The sequence below is a fragment of the Adiantum capillus-veneris genome, chromosome 6 (genome assembly GCF_014529385.1).
Source record: "Adiantum capillus-veneris isolate H3 chromosome 6, ASM1452938v2, whole genome shotgun sequence".
Lineage (NCBI taxonomy): Eukaryota > Viridiplantae > Streptophyta > Polypodiopsida > Polypodiales > Pteridaceae > Adiantum > Adiantum capillus-veneris.
In genome coordinates, this window is record NC_140936.1 from 45,651,937 (window position 1) to 45,668,902 (window position 16,966).

Sequence of the window (16,966 nt, forward strand, 5' to 3'; positions counted from 1 at the left end):
GTGTTTTTTTGAGAGTTAGTCTCCTCCATTTTTTCCAAATTTCTTTGGTGGCCATGGCCACTCTAGTCCCACTATCATGTATAGCAAGCATTTTGACTTCTTTGTGTTCTAGCAGCAAGGTGGTATTCCCTTCTTCTCCTTCACAATAATTTCCCACCTTGTTTACAGGTATTCGTTTCACTTGTGGTTTCTCTTGTGTCATTTTTCCACGTGTTCTTCTAAGGGGATGTCTTGATGATAATTTTCAATCCTATCTTCTCTAATTTTTTTCTCACTTCTCTCCATAGATGTGTTCTAATTTTTAGTAATTCTAAGAGAGAGAATGTACATTGTACAGGAGAAGACATCAATTCATGAAGGCTTTTGGTGTCCATCATTATTGTAAGGGCTTTCCATGAGAAGGTACCACTTGAACCTCCAATTTTGTTTGTGTTCTCCTATGAAAGATGACGTAGAGAGAGTGGTTTTCTCTCTTCAGATGCTAGGGTAGAGGAGTCAGTAAGTGGTCGGGTCCTAGTTGTGAGCTTGCATGTCCCCAGCATAATGTACAACTGTCTCACCAAAAGAGACACACTTGCATATTAAAATTGTGTAGCTTAACAGTTATGTACATAGAGCGGATTGGTTGTTGGAGGGGCGTTCAAGCATTGCTGGCCGTTTTGCCTCTAAATGCCCCTCCAGTCTAGTTTGCTACTCAGCCTTGAATTCTTCACACAAGAAATCAGTGTCTCCTGCAGCACACTCACAACAAAACACCATCGACAACAAGATTTTTGATGTAATCAAGTAGTCGCGCACAGGCTGTTGAATGCGCCATTTCTTGCTCGAAACAGTAAAATAGAGCCTACACAAGGGTTATTTCAATCTTAGCGTCTCTATATTGGGACTCCTATCCTATAGACCCAACATCTTCGTATAGAGATTGTACATCTCCAGGGTAGAACTTGTGTTCCATATTGATTTGAGTGATAGGTGCTGGATGCAAAGTAGCACTATCATCTTTGCAGTTTTTTATCATCTCCCATAAGGATTGTAGCCACGACTCGTCCACTTCAGGAATTGGTCGTATCTCATGAGACTTAGCCTCCTCCGTTGTGTTTGTCACTACCCTCATATCTGATGCCTTTTCATTTCCTAATATGGTTGGTTCGCCCGTGTTGTTTGCTTTTAGTGCACTTGCGTTCTGTTTTTCTAGCATATGCACTACTTGCTCAGGGATTTTGAATGTTTCTGGTTGTAGTAGAGCTTGAGTTGTCTATATGAGCCTTTTGCAAATTTCTATTAATTTGGTTTCATTTTCAGGATGTGGATAGGTCAACAATGTTTGTTCTAGTGTTTGGTTGTCTTTTAGCCTTGCCTCATGGGCTTGCAACATGACATCTAAGTGCTCATTCACTTTCTCAACCAAAACAGAATCACTCGATAAGGTTTAACACTCCTCTGCTCCCTCAACTTGTTCTTTGGTTTATTTTTCTTGTTTTAGCTGCTCTTTGGTTTGTTGTAGCTCGATTTCTAGGGCGTTTTTCTCTTTCAACCTTTTTGCTTTCATTTTGTCTCGTTTAGCTTTCCATGATTTTCTTCCATTCCTCATTGATATATTCTCAATTTTCAGTTTGAATAAGCACTATGGATTCCTCGACAGGTTTATTTTTGGTAGCTCTCGGGTCAACACATTCATAGGAACTCTAGGTTCTACCATATATCCACTTGAAGAAAATATCACTCCTATAAGGCTCATTGTTGCTTTCCCCTTGTTATTTGGGTATTTTGGACAATTAGGAATGACGTGTGAAAACACATTCTAGACAATATCCAGATATCTCTGTTCTTTATTTGATGAGGAAAATTTCTTAGCCAATGGTTACGTCCACACTCATAGCATGGTCCTACTTGTTGCATAGTTGGTGATGCAGCTGATGGTTGTTCTTGCAGGGTGAGGATGGTCTTTGAACCATACTCTTAATTAGCTATGAACATTAGTGTATTCTCATCTATGAAATAATGATTTTTCATTGGCTCTGGCACATACTCAATTGGTGTATTTGACTACCACTCTACCATCGTTCAAGTTTTAGTCAGTCAAAAGTGAAATCTTAATCCTCTTTTAACAGTTTTACATTTGAATTGTTTTTGGTCTTTTTGATCCACTTTATGAACTTTTTTAGCAACCCTTCTTCGAGAAGTTTTGTTCACAATGGTCTATGCTACATGCTGGTATAGTTTCTATCCAAAAACTCACATGAGATACATATATCATTTTATATATTTGGTTACATTGAATTTGAAATTTGGTGACCTGATAGACTGATATTTGTAGCTTGCTCCCAAAACCTTTTTAAATTTGAATCAACCAAAAGTGAAATCTTACGTCTGACGTGACAGCTTTTAACAATCTTCTAATTTTTTCTATTTTGACCATTTTTTTCAATGAATCTTTTGAAAAAAGTGCTTTTCTATGTCCCAGATATCTACTGCTTAAATCTCAGTTACAAATCATAATAAGATGCATGGATTGTGATCCATATTTAACCTCTTTTTCACTTAAATCTCAGTTACAAATCATAATAAGATGCATGGATTGTGATCCATGTTTAACCTCTTTTTTACATGAAACTAACTTATAGTCCTTGCTATTTTGAAGCTTCTCTCCAACTTTTTCTTAGATTATCACTTTTTGAAAATCAAATGTGGAATTTTGTGACTGCTTTGCGATTTTTAACTAGTTTCTTTGTTTGGCACTATTGACTAATTTTTTGTCATTTTTTTTCTATTGTGCCTTTTGGGAAAGTTGTTCCAAACGGTATTAGCTACCTGCTGCTCAAATCTCAACCCAAAATGATGAAAAGGTACATGATCACGATCCATGTTTGACTACATTTTGGCGTGAAATATGGTCCGCTGATTGTGTATGTTTGCAGATATTATATCCAAACCTTTTTTGAATTTGGATCACAAAATCTCAAGATATGCCCAATTTTATATCTGACATCCCCGTTTTTAATGTTTGTCTTTTTTAATGTTTTTGTCTTGTCAATCAATTTTGATGTGATTTGGATCACAAAATCTCAAGATATACCCAATTTCATATTTGAAATCCCTATTTTTAATGTTTCCGCCCTATTAGCCAATTCTGATGTTATTTTTGAAATTTGCTTCCAAACAACTTTATCAAAGCAATGTCCTATTGCTACAAAGTGTCACTGATCACTTTTCTGCAAAAATGACCTCTGAGGTACATGGATCGCAATCCATGTTCCTCCACATATTTTAATGAAACTTTCAAGATTGCTTCTATTAAGCTTTTTGATACCCTTGATCCACAAATTTTTTTGTTTGGATCAATTTCTTATCTCAATCATCAAATTTTCCAAGTTTTAGAGTTACGATGGTTTTTGCAAATATATGATTTTCAATAGTCTTTGCCATGATCTTTCAGCCCAAACTTCATGATATTAAGTCCTATTTATCCTACTTCTATGTACTAAAATGAATCTACGAACAAAAATAAACAGAACACTGCAAATAAAATTCGAAAAGAAAAATAATACAACACATTGAAAATAAAAAGAAATTTAGAAAATGAAATGCTTTTGGCTATCTCACTCACAACTCTATCAAACACGGGGATGTAGCCTCTACCTTTGGAAAGACACTTTGGATGACTAGTGCTAGAGGTTTTGGGATATCTATTTACCAATGTCCTCATGTCGGAGGGTCACTTTGAAGGACCAGATTGAGCAGTTTTGCTATCGTTTTTCAAAAGAGGTTCGACGGTATTGTCTGCAACAGAAGTTTGACTCCATTCAGAGACTTATGGGACATGCCAAGCAAGGTTTTCGTATGTATGCTAGCTCATTGACCTATCCTATGGACAAGCCAGTGTACACCTCAACAGGGCTAGTCTAGCTGCCCCCCCCACTAGTGGTTGAGGCACTCACCAGATCTGTCTCCTTCATGCACCGCATGTGACTACTTCCCAGAGACAAATATGCCCACCTTGCACTTGAATCCTCTCGACAGTTAGCCATGCAGGGAGATACAGCATGCTGGTATGGGGAGATGACATCATGGTTTCAAGCGCATGGGTTCAGCATAGACAGATTGCCCCCCCTCCAGTACTCACTGGATGCGACCTCTCTGACTCTTACACAGTCCGAGATCACCAGGCTCATCCGCCAGGACTCGACTCACCTAGTGAAACAGGCCTGTTCAATCCAAAAAGGGCGGTAGACTTTACTTTAAACCTTGATTTAGCTTTCACCCATTATTAGTCGTCTATTATACCACAACTAGGAATGGCTTGAGCTTTTTACATCCCAGCCTTGACATTCAAGCTCTTCTTTGGATTTGGAAACACCAAATGTTCTACTTAATACAAAAGATCAACATGCACCCACAATAATTAGACCCCACCTCGATAAGGTCAAATTAGTTTACCTTCACGCAAGAATTGAGGTGGTAAATAAATTTACCTTTTTATATCAAAAAATGTCCTTTAATTACTAAAAGCCTGTGGAATTGGAATTGTACATGTTAACATAAACCGATTACCTATATGGACCTGTGTCCGGGCATAACTGACCTGATAAGATTGCTGTCATTCAATAGCATTTCCGCCTTGTCAGCACATAATGAATGAAACAATCTTCAGCAGACTTCACTATAAGGCTCTGTTTACTAGTAATGCCATAAAAAAGAAGGCTATCCCTACTAATCCCAGCCGCCAGCCCTTCTATTCGCTTTCTTCATTGAAGCTTTTTTCTTAGAGTCCAGCCTTTTCTCATTTTCGATTCTTGCCCTGAAATCAACAAAGGGGAAATTGCCAAAAGTTAAGCACTGACAATCTGTGAATCTCACATTATTATTAGTATTAAGACAGAAACCAGCAGCTCATTTTTTGCCCAACACAGCCTACTAATATTGAGGAGCTCCTTCTCAAGATGTTGGACAAAGCTCCTTCTCGGGATGTTCAATGCGCCTAAGAGACGACCCAAGTCAGATGAACCTTGCAAAAAACAGGGCCCTCCGGGCTCCTACTGCCCCTACCTAAGGGTAGTCACCTCTCCTCCCATTGTTAAAAGTAGTTGAGGTGTTTGCCTACTTGAGCTTCCATTATCAAGAGTCACGAAGAAAGAAAAGTCCACTCTATCGAAGGGGATTTATGTCCCCATTCTGAACAACATAGCAAAAGACACCAAACTTTTAGGGTGAAGTATTTCCCACCTCATGATGTCTTTCAAAGAGCAACAAAGAAAGACTATATACCTTCATAAGGTTAGAAAAGTCTGAACTTATGGATTATAAGAAAGGCTAAAACACTCACAGAAATACAAAAACAAGGGACATGACAAAACAATAAAGAAAAAATTAACTCACTAAATTCGTTACTAAACTAGATAAAAACAAACCATTATTCGCTTAAAAATGCTTTTAGAAAAGGCATAAGCAAAATAAATTGAGACGCTTACTTGACTAAAACATGCAACAAGAACTCAACTTTCAACAAACAAGGATAAAGACATCACAAAGACTTAATCCTAGAGTTCAAACTCCAAACGAAAACCTATAAAAAAATTCTGTAAGCTAAAGATCAGAATTGTTTACTACTATGTACCTACCTACGAGGTAAAACATAACCAAAGTAGTACAAGGTTGAAAACGTGATAATATGCGACCTTAACTTTGCTACTTGTCCAAACAGAGAGAAAAAGATTATCACCTTTACCATGTATAGCCTGGACAATAACTATGACATCCTTTACGTCATCAGTGCCCAAGAGTAGGTGCAAGTTTGTATAGAGTTCATTCAGGATTTGAACTTACTTTATAAAACCAAGTTCCCACAAACTGAATCCTCCGAAGGTGATGGACATACTCAGCCATGATAAAAGGCGAGCATTTGTCAAGTAAGAGTAAAAATACTAAAAGCACTAGAGATCTAAACAACCAATTAGAGTGTTACTTAGTTCAACAATAAGTGGGCTTTTGAGCTACCCACTTTCACTGAATTTACTATTGATTGTCTTGAGCATTCCAAAAGAAGAAACATTGAAAATAAACTTACTATAATGCAAAAATGGTTGCTCATTTTTCATGATTCTTTTGAATGAGTATCCTTTCTCAACAAGTAAAGAAATAAGATGGCACGACTCGACAACAAAAGCAGATTTACTAGAACAAAGACAAAAATATATAAATAGTTAAGAATAAGACAAGAAAACATATACTGTTAAGAACAAATGACACCATATTTAGCAAAAAGAGAGATGTTCAAAGAAATGTGAGGCATACAAATGAATTGGCATACTTGAGTTCAAGGCATTTATCATAGATTTCTACTTCCAAACCCAAGGGAGTCTGAAATATCATAAGATACAAAAAGCCACAAAAATCACTATTAGTAGTACAATTAAGTTCACAAAACTCCTTAAGTTCCTCCATTTATAGGACTTGAATTCAAGTACATAAAATCTTGAAAAGAAGGAACGTCATGAACAAAAAGATCATCTACAAAGCATCTTACAATGCATAACTTGTGAGAAAATATTGGGCAAGAATTAGCAAGGACAAGACGCTCCATAAAATCAAGCTCATACATAAAAAGATGGAGATTGGTAAGAAAAACAACACAATTAGTGCCCATAGGGATAACAATTGATTACTTGAAAAGAGCACTAAAATATATAAATTATCCACAAAAAAAGTCCAGCAAAGGTATAATGTCAATTTCATCTACAATCTTGGTGAATCTCTCTGTCCCTTTGTATATGCCTACATTCTTATTTTTTAACCATAAAAAGTCAAAGTGCAAAGCTTACTTTTCAACTAGCAATGTGTTATACCTATCATTCTCAAACTTGGAAGTGGATACCTTTGAGCTGAGAGACTTGACTCTAGATCTAAGATCCTCCAAATTCAACTTCTTGTAAAATATTGTAAAGTCAAAGGATTGGAGGCATAAAGGAGACGATTTATCATTTATGCTTCTTGAAGCGTTCAAAAAGTTGATAATAGGGATTACACCTACTCAATCATTTAAAATCCCACTTGAGTCAATAGGCACGTCTGCTCCCTTTCGAAGATTTTTCCGTAGTCCATTTATGCTAGGCAAAAGGGTTTTAAAACAATAACTAAGCCATTTGGAAACCTTTGTTAGAGACATGTTACAAGAAGCTACTATAAATCTAGGTTCGATAGGATCTTTGTGGAACTTCTAAACAATATTCAAAATTGGGAATTTAGGATGATACTTGATGTCACAAGTTGTTGACGTGGCATGGCCCAAGGAGTTACACATTAATGGGGCCCCTGCAATGGACAAAAACGGGCCAACATTGAAAAATCCTAAAACTACAAAACCCTCTTGGCGTGGCAGCTGTCCGCGTTTTGTGGAAATTTGTGCTAGCTTGGCATTGTATAGACCAGCCCACAAATTGCAGAAGCAGCTGAGGATGCTAGCTTTTGGACCTAAGTGATTTTGGAGCAAGAGCTTTTCATAGCAATTGCTTTTGGGGCCAAGGACCTTTGTATATGAGCCTTGGGGGCTCACTCTGGCATTCACACGCTTGCGAAAGCAGAAGAAGAGTCCCCCAATAGTTCTACTTTTGAGAAGCAATATAAAAGAAATTTTAAAAGGGACGCGAAGGTTTTGGGGCTAGTGCTCTGGGAGTGGAACTCCAGCACTCTCTCTCTCTCTCTCTCTCTCTCTCTCTCTCTCTCTCTCTCTCTCTCCCCCAATTGTTTTGAAGTGCTAAATGCCTATTCCAATCTATTCTTTCAGTTGGTATGTTGTGCCCTCCCGTTACAATGCTAATAGAACGTCAGTCGTTTGTTGTTCTGACAAGCAAGCCGGTCCTACGTCAACCTACAATGGCAAGCTATGTAGTTGGATAAAGAAGTAACGATTACAGGAGGAGGAGATGGAGGAACAGGAGTTCGTTTTTGCCCTAAAAAGCTCGAAAAACATGTTTTTTGAAGCTTCTCTATGTTGCAAAGACCTCTAAAAAAAATTTCAACACATGAAAATTTGCATATGCAAGAAAAGTCAAAGCTGATCATCTTGACGAGCCCTACGCATTGACCGAACGGATTTTGATTCCGACAATTTTGAAAAACTAGGGTTTTCAGTAACAAATTAGGGTTTTTGTAGACAACAGGAAGCAAAATGGAGAAACATAGAGTTTACAAGCATATGAGATTAAAAACCAACGAGAAGAACCACTTATTTGAATATTAACTGAGATTTTGAATACTCTTTGGAGAATACTTAATGCAAATTGTTCGGATGTCACCTGCACATGCCTTTGTGTGCCATGCTTCATCGACTTCCAAAGCCAATTCTCTACATACTTCTAGATAGGAGTGTCTAGAATCCTAGGAAGATTTGTATCAACAATTTTGTGAGCCTAGATTAGGTTTTCCAGTTTTGGACCCTCTTGCATTAATGGTTTGTACACTCTTTTTGACAAATGTTATTACACTTCGGTGGGCATCTAACATGATATGCATGTAGGTCTTGGCTAGAGGAACGTATCGATCTAGCTCTTTCGTCAAATGGTTCACGCATTAGTGAGTTCTGGACATTCGAACAAATGAAACCCACATGTATGTACATTTGCACATTTTTCCCACCTCGGCACATTTTCGCGACTTGCCACCCAAAAAGTCAGTATAAAAGAAGCAGCCAACATAGCGTTTTTGTCACAAGTTTTGGAGCGCGAGTTGCACACCAGCCTAACATTTCTACCTCATGCAATCCCTTGGCGTTTTGCTCCACACCGCAGCCATCAGTCAGATTAACCACCATTTGGTGTTTTGGCCCTGTTTCCTTGTGTTAAAAGCCTCGTACCACTAACGCTAGATCCCTATTGCACCCTTGACATTTCGGCAGCCCATCGAACCTCTTCACGGCCATTCCCTCGCCGCATCAAGTGCTCCATCGCTATCTATCATCTGCTCCCTCATTAGCTGCGTTTTCAACCTTGTTAAGCACATCAAGATTCAGATCTACTGCATTTTTGCAGCCATATCTGTGTTTTTGCAGCCAGACATCAGTCCTTCATTCCTCTCACATCAGGAGGGCAAATCAACCCCAAATCTATCCCTTGGTGGACATCTGCAAGCCCACATCGAGACTATCCAAAGATGCATCAAATCAACCCCAGAGGTGCTTCATTTCGAAGAGTTACCACGGCAACATTCCTCCATCGACACAAAAAATTTGATTCTGATAATTTTGAAAAATTAGGGTTTTCAGCAACAAATTAGGGTTTTTGCAGCCTATATCAAAATTATGTTTTGGTTGCTTTTTGCTAAACAACGGGTAGTAGGATGGAGGAACATGGAGTTACGAGCATGGGAAATGGAAAACCAAAGACAAGAATCACTAGTTTGGATTTTGACTGAGATTTTGATTACTATTTGAGAATTGCAATAGATTATATCTGCTTTAAACTTGTCTTGGGACCGATTGAATAGGTTTGATTCTAGTTTTAAAGTTGGTTTCCATATTGTTTGATTTCCTCTGGACAACGCAGACTATGATCTACGGGGTATCTAGTTGTACTTTACGATGCAATCTCCGATCTAGGGAGTGTTTAGTTGTAGATGGAAACCTCTGAATAATGCAGATTGCGGTTTGCGAAGCACTTGGTTGTATGTAGAACCCTCTAAACGACGGAGGCTTCCAATTGGGGAGCATTTGGTTGGATCTAGATATGACTGCACATGTGAAATTTGTGTCATCTGTAAAGCATTTTGTGGAGCATATTAATATGTTTCTATGTTATGTGACTTCCATCTGTAAAGCATTTTGTGAAGCATATGAATCTGGTGCATCAATAGTTCCAATTTGGATGAGGTAGCTTGGGTATGTGATCTTAGCATATCAAGACACCCCATGTCAAAGCCAATGTGGTCTGGGGTGATGGCTAATATTGCTATGCGGAAATATGAAGAGCTTCGATGCAAATGAGATGACTAGATAAAAATCTTATTGTAGAACTATATCTTGTAATGCATGCTTCAACATGTGCTATTTGGCAATCATCGGCATTGGCATGTATGCATAAAGGCAGTGTCTGCTAAAGAATCAGATTGAGATTTACAGATCTAATCATAGACGGTTACTCTTCTTTCAAGAGAGGGTATGTCACAAGTTGTTGACGTGACATGGCTTAGTGTTGGGTTCAAGCCCTTCGTTGTCATGTCCAACAAGGGTGAGATCAATCCATGTCAACTAATAGATGATGACCACTCCTATAGTGTGGAGTGTGCATGTTAAAAAGATGAGGCTAATATCTATATATGTAAGAGCTTCAAAATAATCAGTAATAGCCTAGTTTTTATACGTGGTCTCACTCTCTCTAGTGTGGTAGATTGGTTATGCCATTTCCCTCTTTAATAACAGGTCTTGAGTTCAACTCCTCGTCGGCTAGATCTTTAAGGTCTCTTGGGATAATTTCCGACAACGTTAAAACTCTCTTCTTCACGGGTGTGTGTGGGTGTGTGTGTGTGTGTGTGTGTGTGCGCTAATAAAAAGAGGAAAATGGTATAACCTTTCTATCACCCAAGTGTGGTAGATTGGTTATGCCATTTCCCTCTTGAATAACAGGTCTTGAGTTCAACTCCTAGTCGGCTAGATCTTTAAGGTCTCTTGGGATAGTTTCCTACGACGTTAAAACTCTCTTCTTCTTCTTCTTCTTCTTCTTCTTCTCTCTCTCTCTCTCTCTCTCTCTCTCTCTCTATATATATATATATATATATATATATATATCTTTGCACACTCAATTCCCATCGCTTTGCTCCGTCTTCACTCACGGTAGCTATGAAAACCTAACGTGGCACCATGGTATCAGAGCCCGAGTGCAAGCGTGGTGGGTGAACATCTCAAGACGCCGTCGCCAGTTGCAGTAGACCCAGGCAATGTCGGCTTTGCTCTGTCTTCACCCATCGTAGCCGTGTAAACCTAACAGTGGTATCAGAGCCCAGGCACAGGTGTGGTGGGTGAGCATCTTAAGAGGCGTGGAGCATATCAAAATGCAGCTGAAGTGGCGGCGAAGTTGGGATTGTGGGACAACATGAAGTTGGAAGTTCTTTTGGTTGACCGTGGCCACTAGGCATTTCAAATCGCACTGCAGGGCATTTGAAATGTGTATTTAGTTGAGCTCGGCAATTTTGCAACGTTCTAAAACACTAAAGGCGCTTTGTTGCAAGCGTTGGTGACCGGCAAGGTTGCCTGCGAAAAGCGTTCTAAAACGCTGCTGCATGGTGTTGGAAACGACACATTAACCGTCGCAGTCCCCAACACTTTCCGCACAGTAACCTCATATACGCATGTCTGAGAAGTTTCCTTCTTCTTAAAGAAAAAATTGTTTGCTCATTGACCTTCAGAATTCCTCAAGTTTATGCTTTCGGTGACACAATTTGTTTGAGAAGTTTCCTTCTTCTTAAAGAAGAAATCGTTTGCTCGTTGGCCTTCATAATTGCTCTAGTTTGTGATGTCAATGACACAACCAAGAAAATCATTTTCGCAAGTGTGTTCGAGGAGGTGGCACTAATTTATCCAAATAGAGACAGCTCCCACAAGATAGTGGTACATAAACATATGCAATTTTTTCAAAAATTGTTTTTCTGTTCCATCTGTCACAAGACGAGCACCACGTGCCAATAGAAAAGAACAGACTGAACAACTTTAAGCACTTCAAATAACAACTGAACTGAGAGAGAGAGAGAGAGAGAGAGAGACGACACACGACACGGAGTGGCGGAATTCCACCCTAAAAAGTATTGGCCCCAAACCTTGGCGCCCCTTTCGGTATTTCTTTATATTGCATCAACACAGTACAAGTCGGTACTCTAGACTCTGCACCTTCTCCAAGAAGCATGCCAGAGAATGAGCCCTACCCTCATATTTAAAGGCCCTTGGCCTGAAAAGCAGTTTACATGAAAAGCCTTCAAACTCAAAAGCTTTTGGTCCAAAAAGCAATGCCAAAAAGCTTCCAGCATAATTTACGAAAATCTGTACACTCTGCCACATCATCAACCAACGCAAAACGCGGAAATCCGTACAGCCTACCATGTCATCATGCCAGAGCAATTTTTGAAAATCTGCCACATCATCAGCAACTACGCCATTTTTGGAAATCTGTTGCTGCTTCTGCTTCTTCTAAGGTTTAGGCCCCTCGACCGATAGCTCTGTTCTTCAGTAGGTCGACACGTCAACAATTTGTTACATCTCCCCTTCTTGAAAGAGAGTAATCGTCCGCGATTATAGCATATTTGCAAAACAACTCAAGTTAGCTCAAAAAAAATTCCGAGGGACATTCCGAGCGAAATTCAGTTTGCTCTTTTTGTTAAGGAGTTAGTTTCTCCTTTCGGCTCTTTTGATCGAGGAGTTAGCTTCTCCTCTCGTCTAGATCGGAACTCTTGATATTCCGGCATAGTAAAATTAGCCATCACACCCATACCGTACTGATCTTCCACGAGTGTCTTGATGCACTAAAATTACATACCCAAGCAATCTCATCCAATCAGGAATATTCAGTAGTTGGCACATGCATGTTACAACACAAATGCTCACATATGCATGTTACAAGACATAGAAACATAAAGCCGCCGATGAACACTCCTCCCGCATAACCTAACAAGGTCCCGACCGGGAGATATTCAACGACTCCCTCATCACTCCTCCCGCATAACCTAAAAAGGTCCGGGCCGGGAGATATAGAGGCCTTTTACAACCAAACGCCCCCCAGACCGCAACTTGCATCGTTTGGAGGTGTTGAGAGTAAGTAACCACTGCTCAGACTTCTTAATACTCCTCCCGCACAACCATCCAGGTCCAGGCCGGGAGTCACAACAACAATACTCACCCCGTAAAATAACCAGAAGGGTCCGGGCCATGAGTAAAACAGCACTTTTCAATCATTCAATACACCCCCCGCAAATAACCACAAGGGTCCGGGCCATGAGTATGAACAAGCATTCTCAAACATCATTTCTCACTACTCCACCAGGGAGTAAAATCACCAATTATTGAAACCAGTTTTAAAACCCGAGTCAAACAATTCAAATCGGCACCAAGAGAGGTTTAAAACAGATAGCATCCATTTCAAACAAATTCCAATCAGGATCGCCAAACAAGATCAAACAGAACTTAAACTTAAAAAGCAATCTCGACATCAATCGAGCTCAAAAAATCGACTGACTTTCCATCCTAAAACCTGCACCAAAAAATTAGGGTTAGGTTCATTCTATAGGGTCGTAGCCGAGCACACCATGGTCCGTCAGCTCTTGGACAAACAATGTTTCTTTGGCGGCGATGGTAGTCCCAAGATAGCAATCGCACTGAACCTCCGAGGTTACAACAAGAGACACCTGCTGAGAGATGTCTAGAAATTTGAAGTTATAATCTGCTAGGGTTTCCATGGCAAGCATTTCAGGATACCCCACTCTGCCAGAAGTTGCACTCCGAAGGAAGATGTCAGAAACCATATAACTTCAGGTAAAATTTTTTCTTGAAAGCTTGCCAAGTACTTGGAGTATGCTGCTTGGTAGCTATCAACATTTGCATGGTACTGTCTCTGAGAAAAACAATAGCTCGAAACAAATCTTGCAAGTGATCTTAATGGCTTATGCCCTGTAAGACATGAGAGGTGAAGACGGGAGCGCGCCCGATGCGCGATGTAGTAAGGATGGGAGTGGCTAATAAGTCCGGGGTCGGGACCGAAGCCAAAATTTCCAATGAACTTTTGGAAGTGCAATCTTGCTCTATCTGCTCCTTGATAGGACCGGTATGCTTTCAGAAAAGCACACGCCTAATGCTCTGATACCACTGTCACAAGACGCGCACCACGTGCAAATAGAAAAGAACAGATTGAACAACTTTAAGCACTTCAAATAACAACTGAACTGAGAGAGAGAGAGACGACACGCGACACGGAGTGGCGGAATTCCACCCTAGAGAGTATTGGCTCCAACCCTTGGCGCCCCTTTCGGTATTTCTTTATATTGCATCAACACAGTACAAGCCGGTACTCCAGACTCTGCACCTTCTCCAGGAAGCATGCCAGAGAATGAGCCCTAACCTCATATTTAAAGGCCCTTGGCCTGAAAAGCAATTTACATGAAAAGCCTTCAAACTCAAAAGCTTCTCGTCCAAAAAGCAATGCCAAAAAGCTGCCAGCATAATTTATGGAAGTCCGTACAATCTGCCACGTCATCAGCCAACGGAAAACGCGGAAATCCGTACAGCCTGCCACATCCTCATGCTAGCGCAATTTTCAAAAATATGCCACGTCATCAACAGCTACACAATTTTCGAAAATCTGTTGCTGCTTCTGCTTTTGCTTCTGCTTCTGCTTCTTCTAGGGTTTAGGCCCCTCGACCGGTGGCTCCGTTCTTCAGTAGGTCGACACGTCAGCAGTTTGTTACATCATCTCATAGGTTTGTTTTGGTTTTGTCAAATGTCAATTGTTGTCCTACCAGAATTGTACGGGTATAGACATTGGTGCACGAAAAAGTGGTAAGACCTCCCAAGTTGTCTGTTTTTTGTTGAGTTCTTATTGTTCCCACTCTGATTGTTGTCCTAGAGAAGTATACACACCCTGATGTTGGGAGATTCTACTCATTGTTTCGGGTGGTCTCTTGAACTCTTTCATGGTCTATTCTCAACCCATTGTCAAGGGTTTGGGCTTGAGGGTGGGATTGTTGGGTTAAACCCTTTGTTGTCGTGTCCAACCTGTGCGGGATCAATCCCTCTCAACTAATAGATGCAGAAGACTCCTTTAATGTGGAACTTCTATTTGTACTTCTGATGCTGCCGAACTTCTATCTGTACTTCCAGTGTTGACTGATGAATGCTTCTGATGCTATGGATGCATTACCAATGAAAATTCCTCCAAACGGGTGGATATTACGGATGTAGGTACTACTGCAATGTAAACACCGACCATACGAGTTACTAGGTAGTCTTCCTACTGTCGCAGAATACCAGCCTTGATGCTCACTCTGCATGCGAGCAAGTAATACCACTCGAATAGTCCTGTAGTGAAAACATTGCGGGTGAAGATGAAAGGTAAGGGTGCTCGGAGGTATTTCCAAGGGTTTCTTGACGACGGAAGTGCACGCTACATGCAAATGCAGAAGAGGTTAGGGCTCTCGTCTCCAACTCCTTCCATATCTGCATAAGAGGCAAGTAGATCTTGGTACTCAAGATCTGGGTTCTCGTGTATCCGATGTCGATCTTCCTTCAAAGACATGGCAATGAAGATGGGATCTAGTGAATCCATGGTCGAAGACTCAAAGATTCTTCAAGAAAAAAAATTGGGAGAGATTCTTTGGGTTCTTATGGTTCTTTTTTAGGTTCTTCCCTTTAGTTCGCGAAGCTGAAGCACACATAGAGCTCTGATACCAATGTCAGGTGCAACGAAAGAGAATAAGGATTTTTGCTCGGATCTACTACTCCGCACACAAACACAAGGACACTTTATGTCACTTGAAAGAATTGAACTGAATTGAAAGAAAGAGAGAAAAGAGACAGCACAAGGATGTCGGGTCCCAACCCTCAAGGGCCCCCTTGCTCTGTTGCCAGAGCAAGTACTTTCTTTATTCTTGCACAAATGCTACTACAATGACTAAGTGCTGAGATGCTTATGCTAATGGGTGATGTTACTGATGCTAGGTGAGTGATGCTACTGATGCTGGATACTGGGTATTGAGGTACTTAAGGGGTACTCAAGTATTGAGGTTCTATGTCGAAGACGATGATGTCGACGACGAGGTGCTCATGGTCTATGTCGAAGACGACGATGATGTCGAAGACGATGATGACGATGACAGGTACTGTTGGTCTATGTCGAAGACGGTGATGTCGACGATGACAACAATGCTGACGATGGCGACGACTGTCACGGACACGACGATGTCGCCCCGTGACGTGACACCGACGACGACGCAAGGCTACGGCTGAAAACTCAGATCGCTGGGAATCTGTTGCCATCGGGTATTGTCCCGATGACGACAACAATGACGATGATATCGACGACGACTGCTGTTCTAAGGGCTGAAACTGAAAACAATGGCTGATCTGTAAGGCTGAGAACTGGCGTTGATGTAAGGGCTGAAAATACGGTACTCTGTTGTGGCAATGACGATGACGATGATGGGTCATCGTCAAGTTCGGGACCTGCGATGACGATGTCGACGACGACGATGGTGTCGACGATGAAGACATTAAGGCTGAAAAACGCCAAGGCTGAAAACTGAAATCTATCGCGATGGATGGCTTTCCGGCGAGGATCTGCTGCCAGGAATAGAATCAGGGAGGCTAAAGGATGGTACTGTCACAAACTGCTCACGTGTCAAGTTACTGAAGAACGTAGCCACTGTGTAGATCACCCGCCGAAGGGCCTAAACCATAAGAAGCAGAAGCAATAGAAGAAAATGACGTGGCAAAGTGTATGGAACTCCAGATTTCACGTTGGTTGCTGACATAGCAGATTGTACGGAATTCCGCGTTTCACGCTTACTGCTGACATGGCAGACTGTACAGAATTCCGCATTTCACGCTAACTGCTGACGTGCCAGATTGTACGGATTTCCATAATTTGCGATGGCACGTGCTGACGTGGCACTGTACGGATTTTAGTGATTTGCGGAGGCAGCTTTTGGACAAGATGCTTTTGTACCAATTGCTTTTGGGTTTAAGGTTTTTCATGTAAACTGCTTTTGGGTCTCGGGCCTTTAAATATGAGGCCATGGGCTCATTCTCGGGTATGCTTCTGGACGAAGGTGCAGAGGATGGAGTATCGGCTTGTACTTTAATGATGCAATATAAAGAAATACCGAAAGGGGCTCCAAGGTCTGGGGCCAATACTCTCTGGGGTAGAATTATGCCACTCCTGTCGCGTGTTGTCTCTCTCTCTCTCTCTCTCTCTCTCTCTCTCTCTCTCTCTCTCTCTCAGTT

The 16,966-nt window shown here is 40.8% G+C and overlaps 1 protein-coding gene across 2 annotated transcripts in view; it reads right to left on the reverse strand.

Annotated features, from left to right (window-relative positions):
* Positions 1–4,473: 4,473 nt before the first annotated feature.
* LOC147455449 (Class I peptide chain release factor) overlaps positions 4,474–16,966 on the reverse strand; it is a 57,376-nt gene continuing 44,883 nt past the window's right edge. For both annotated transcript variants that reach the window (XM_086514236.1, XM_086514237.1), the window contains exon 7: positions 4,474–4,798. In XM_086514236.1, coding sequence (XP_086370362.1) covers positions 4,711–4,798 — 88 coding nt within the window. In that variant the 3' untranslated portion in view covers positions 4,474–4,710. The remainder of the gene's footprint in view (positions 4,799–16,966) is intronic.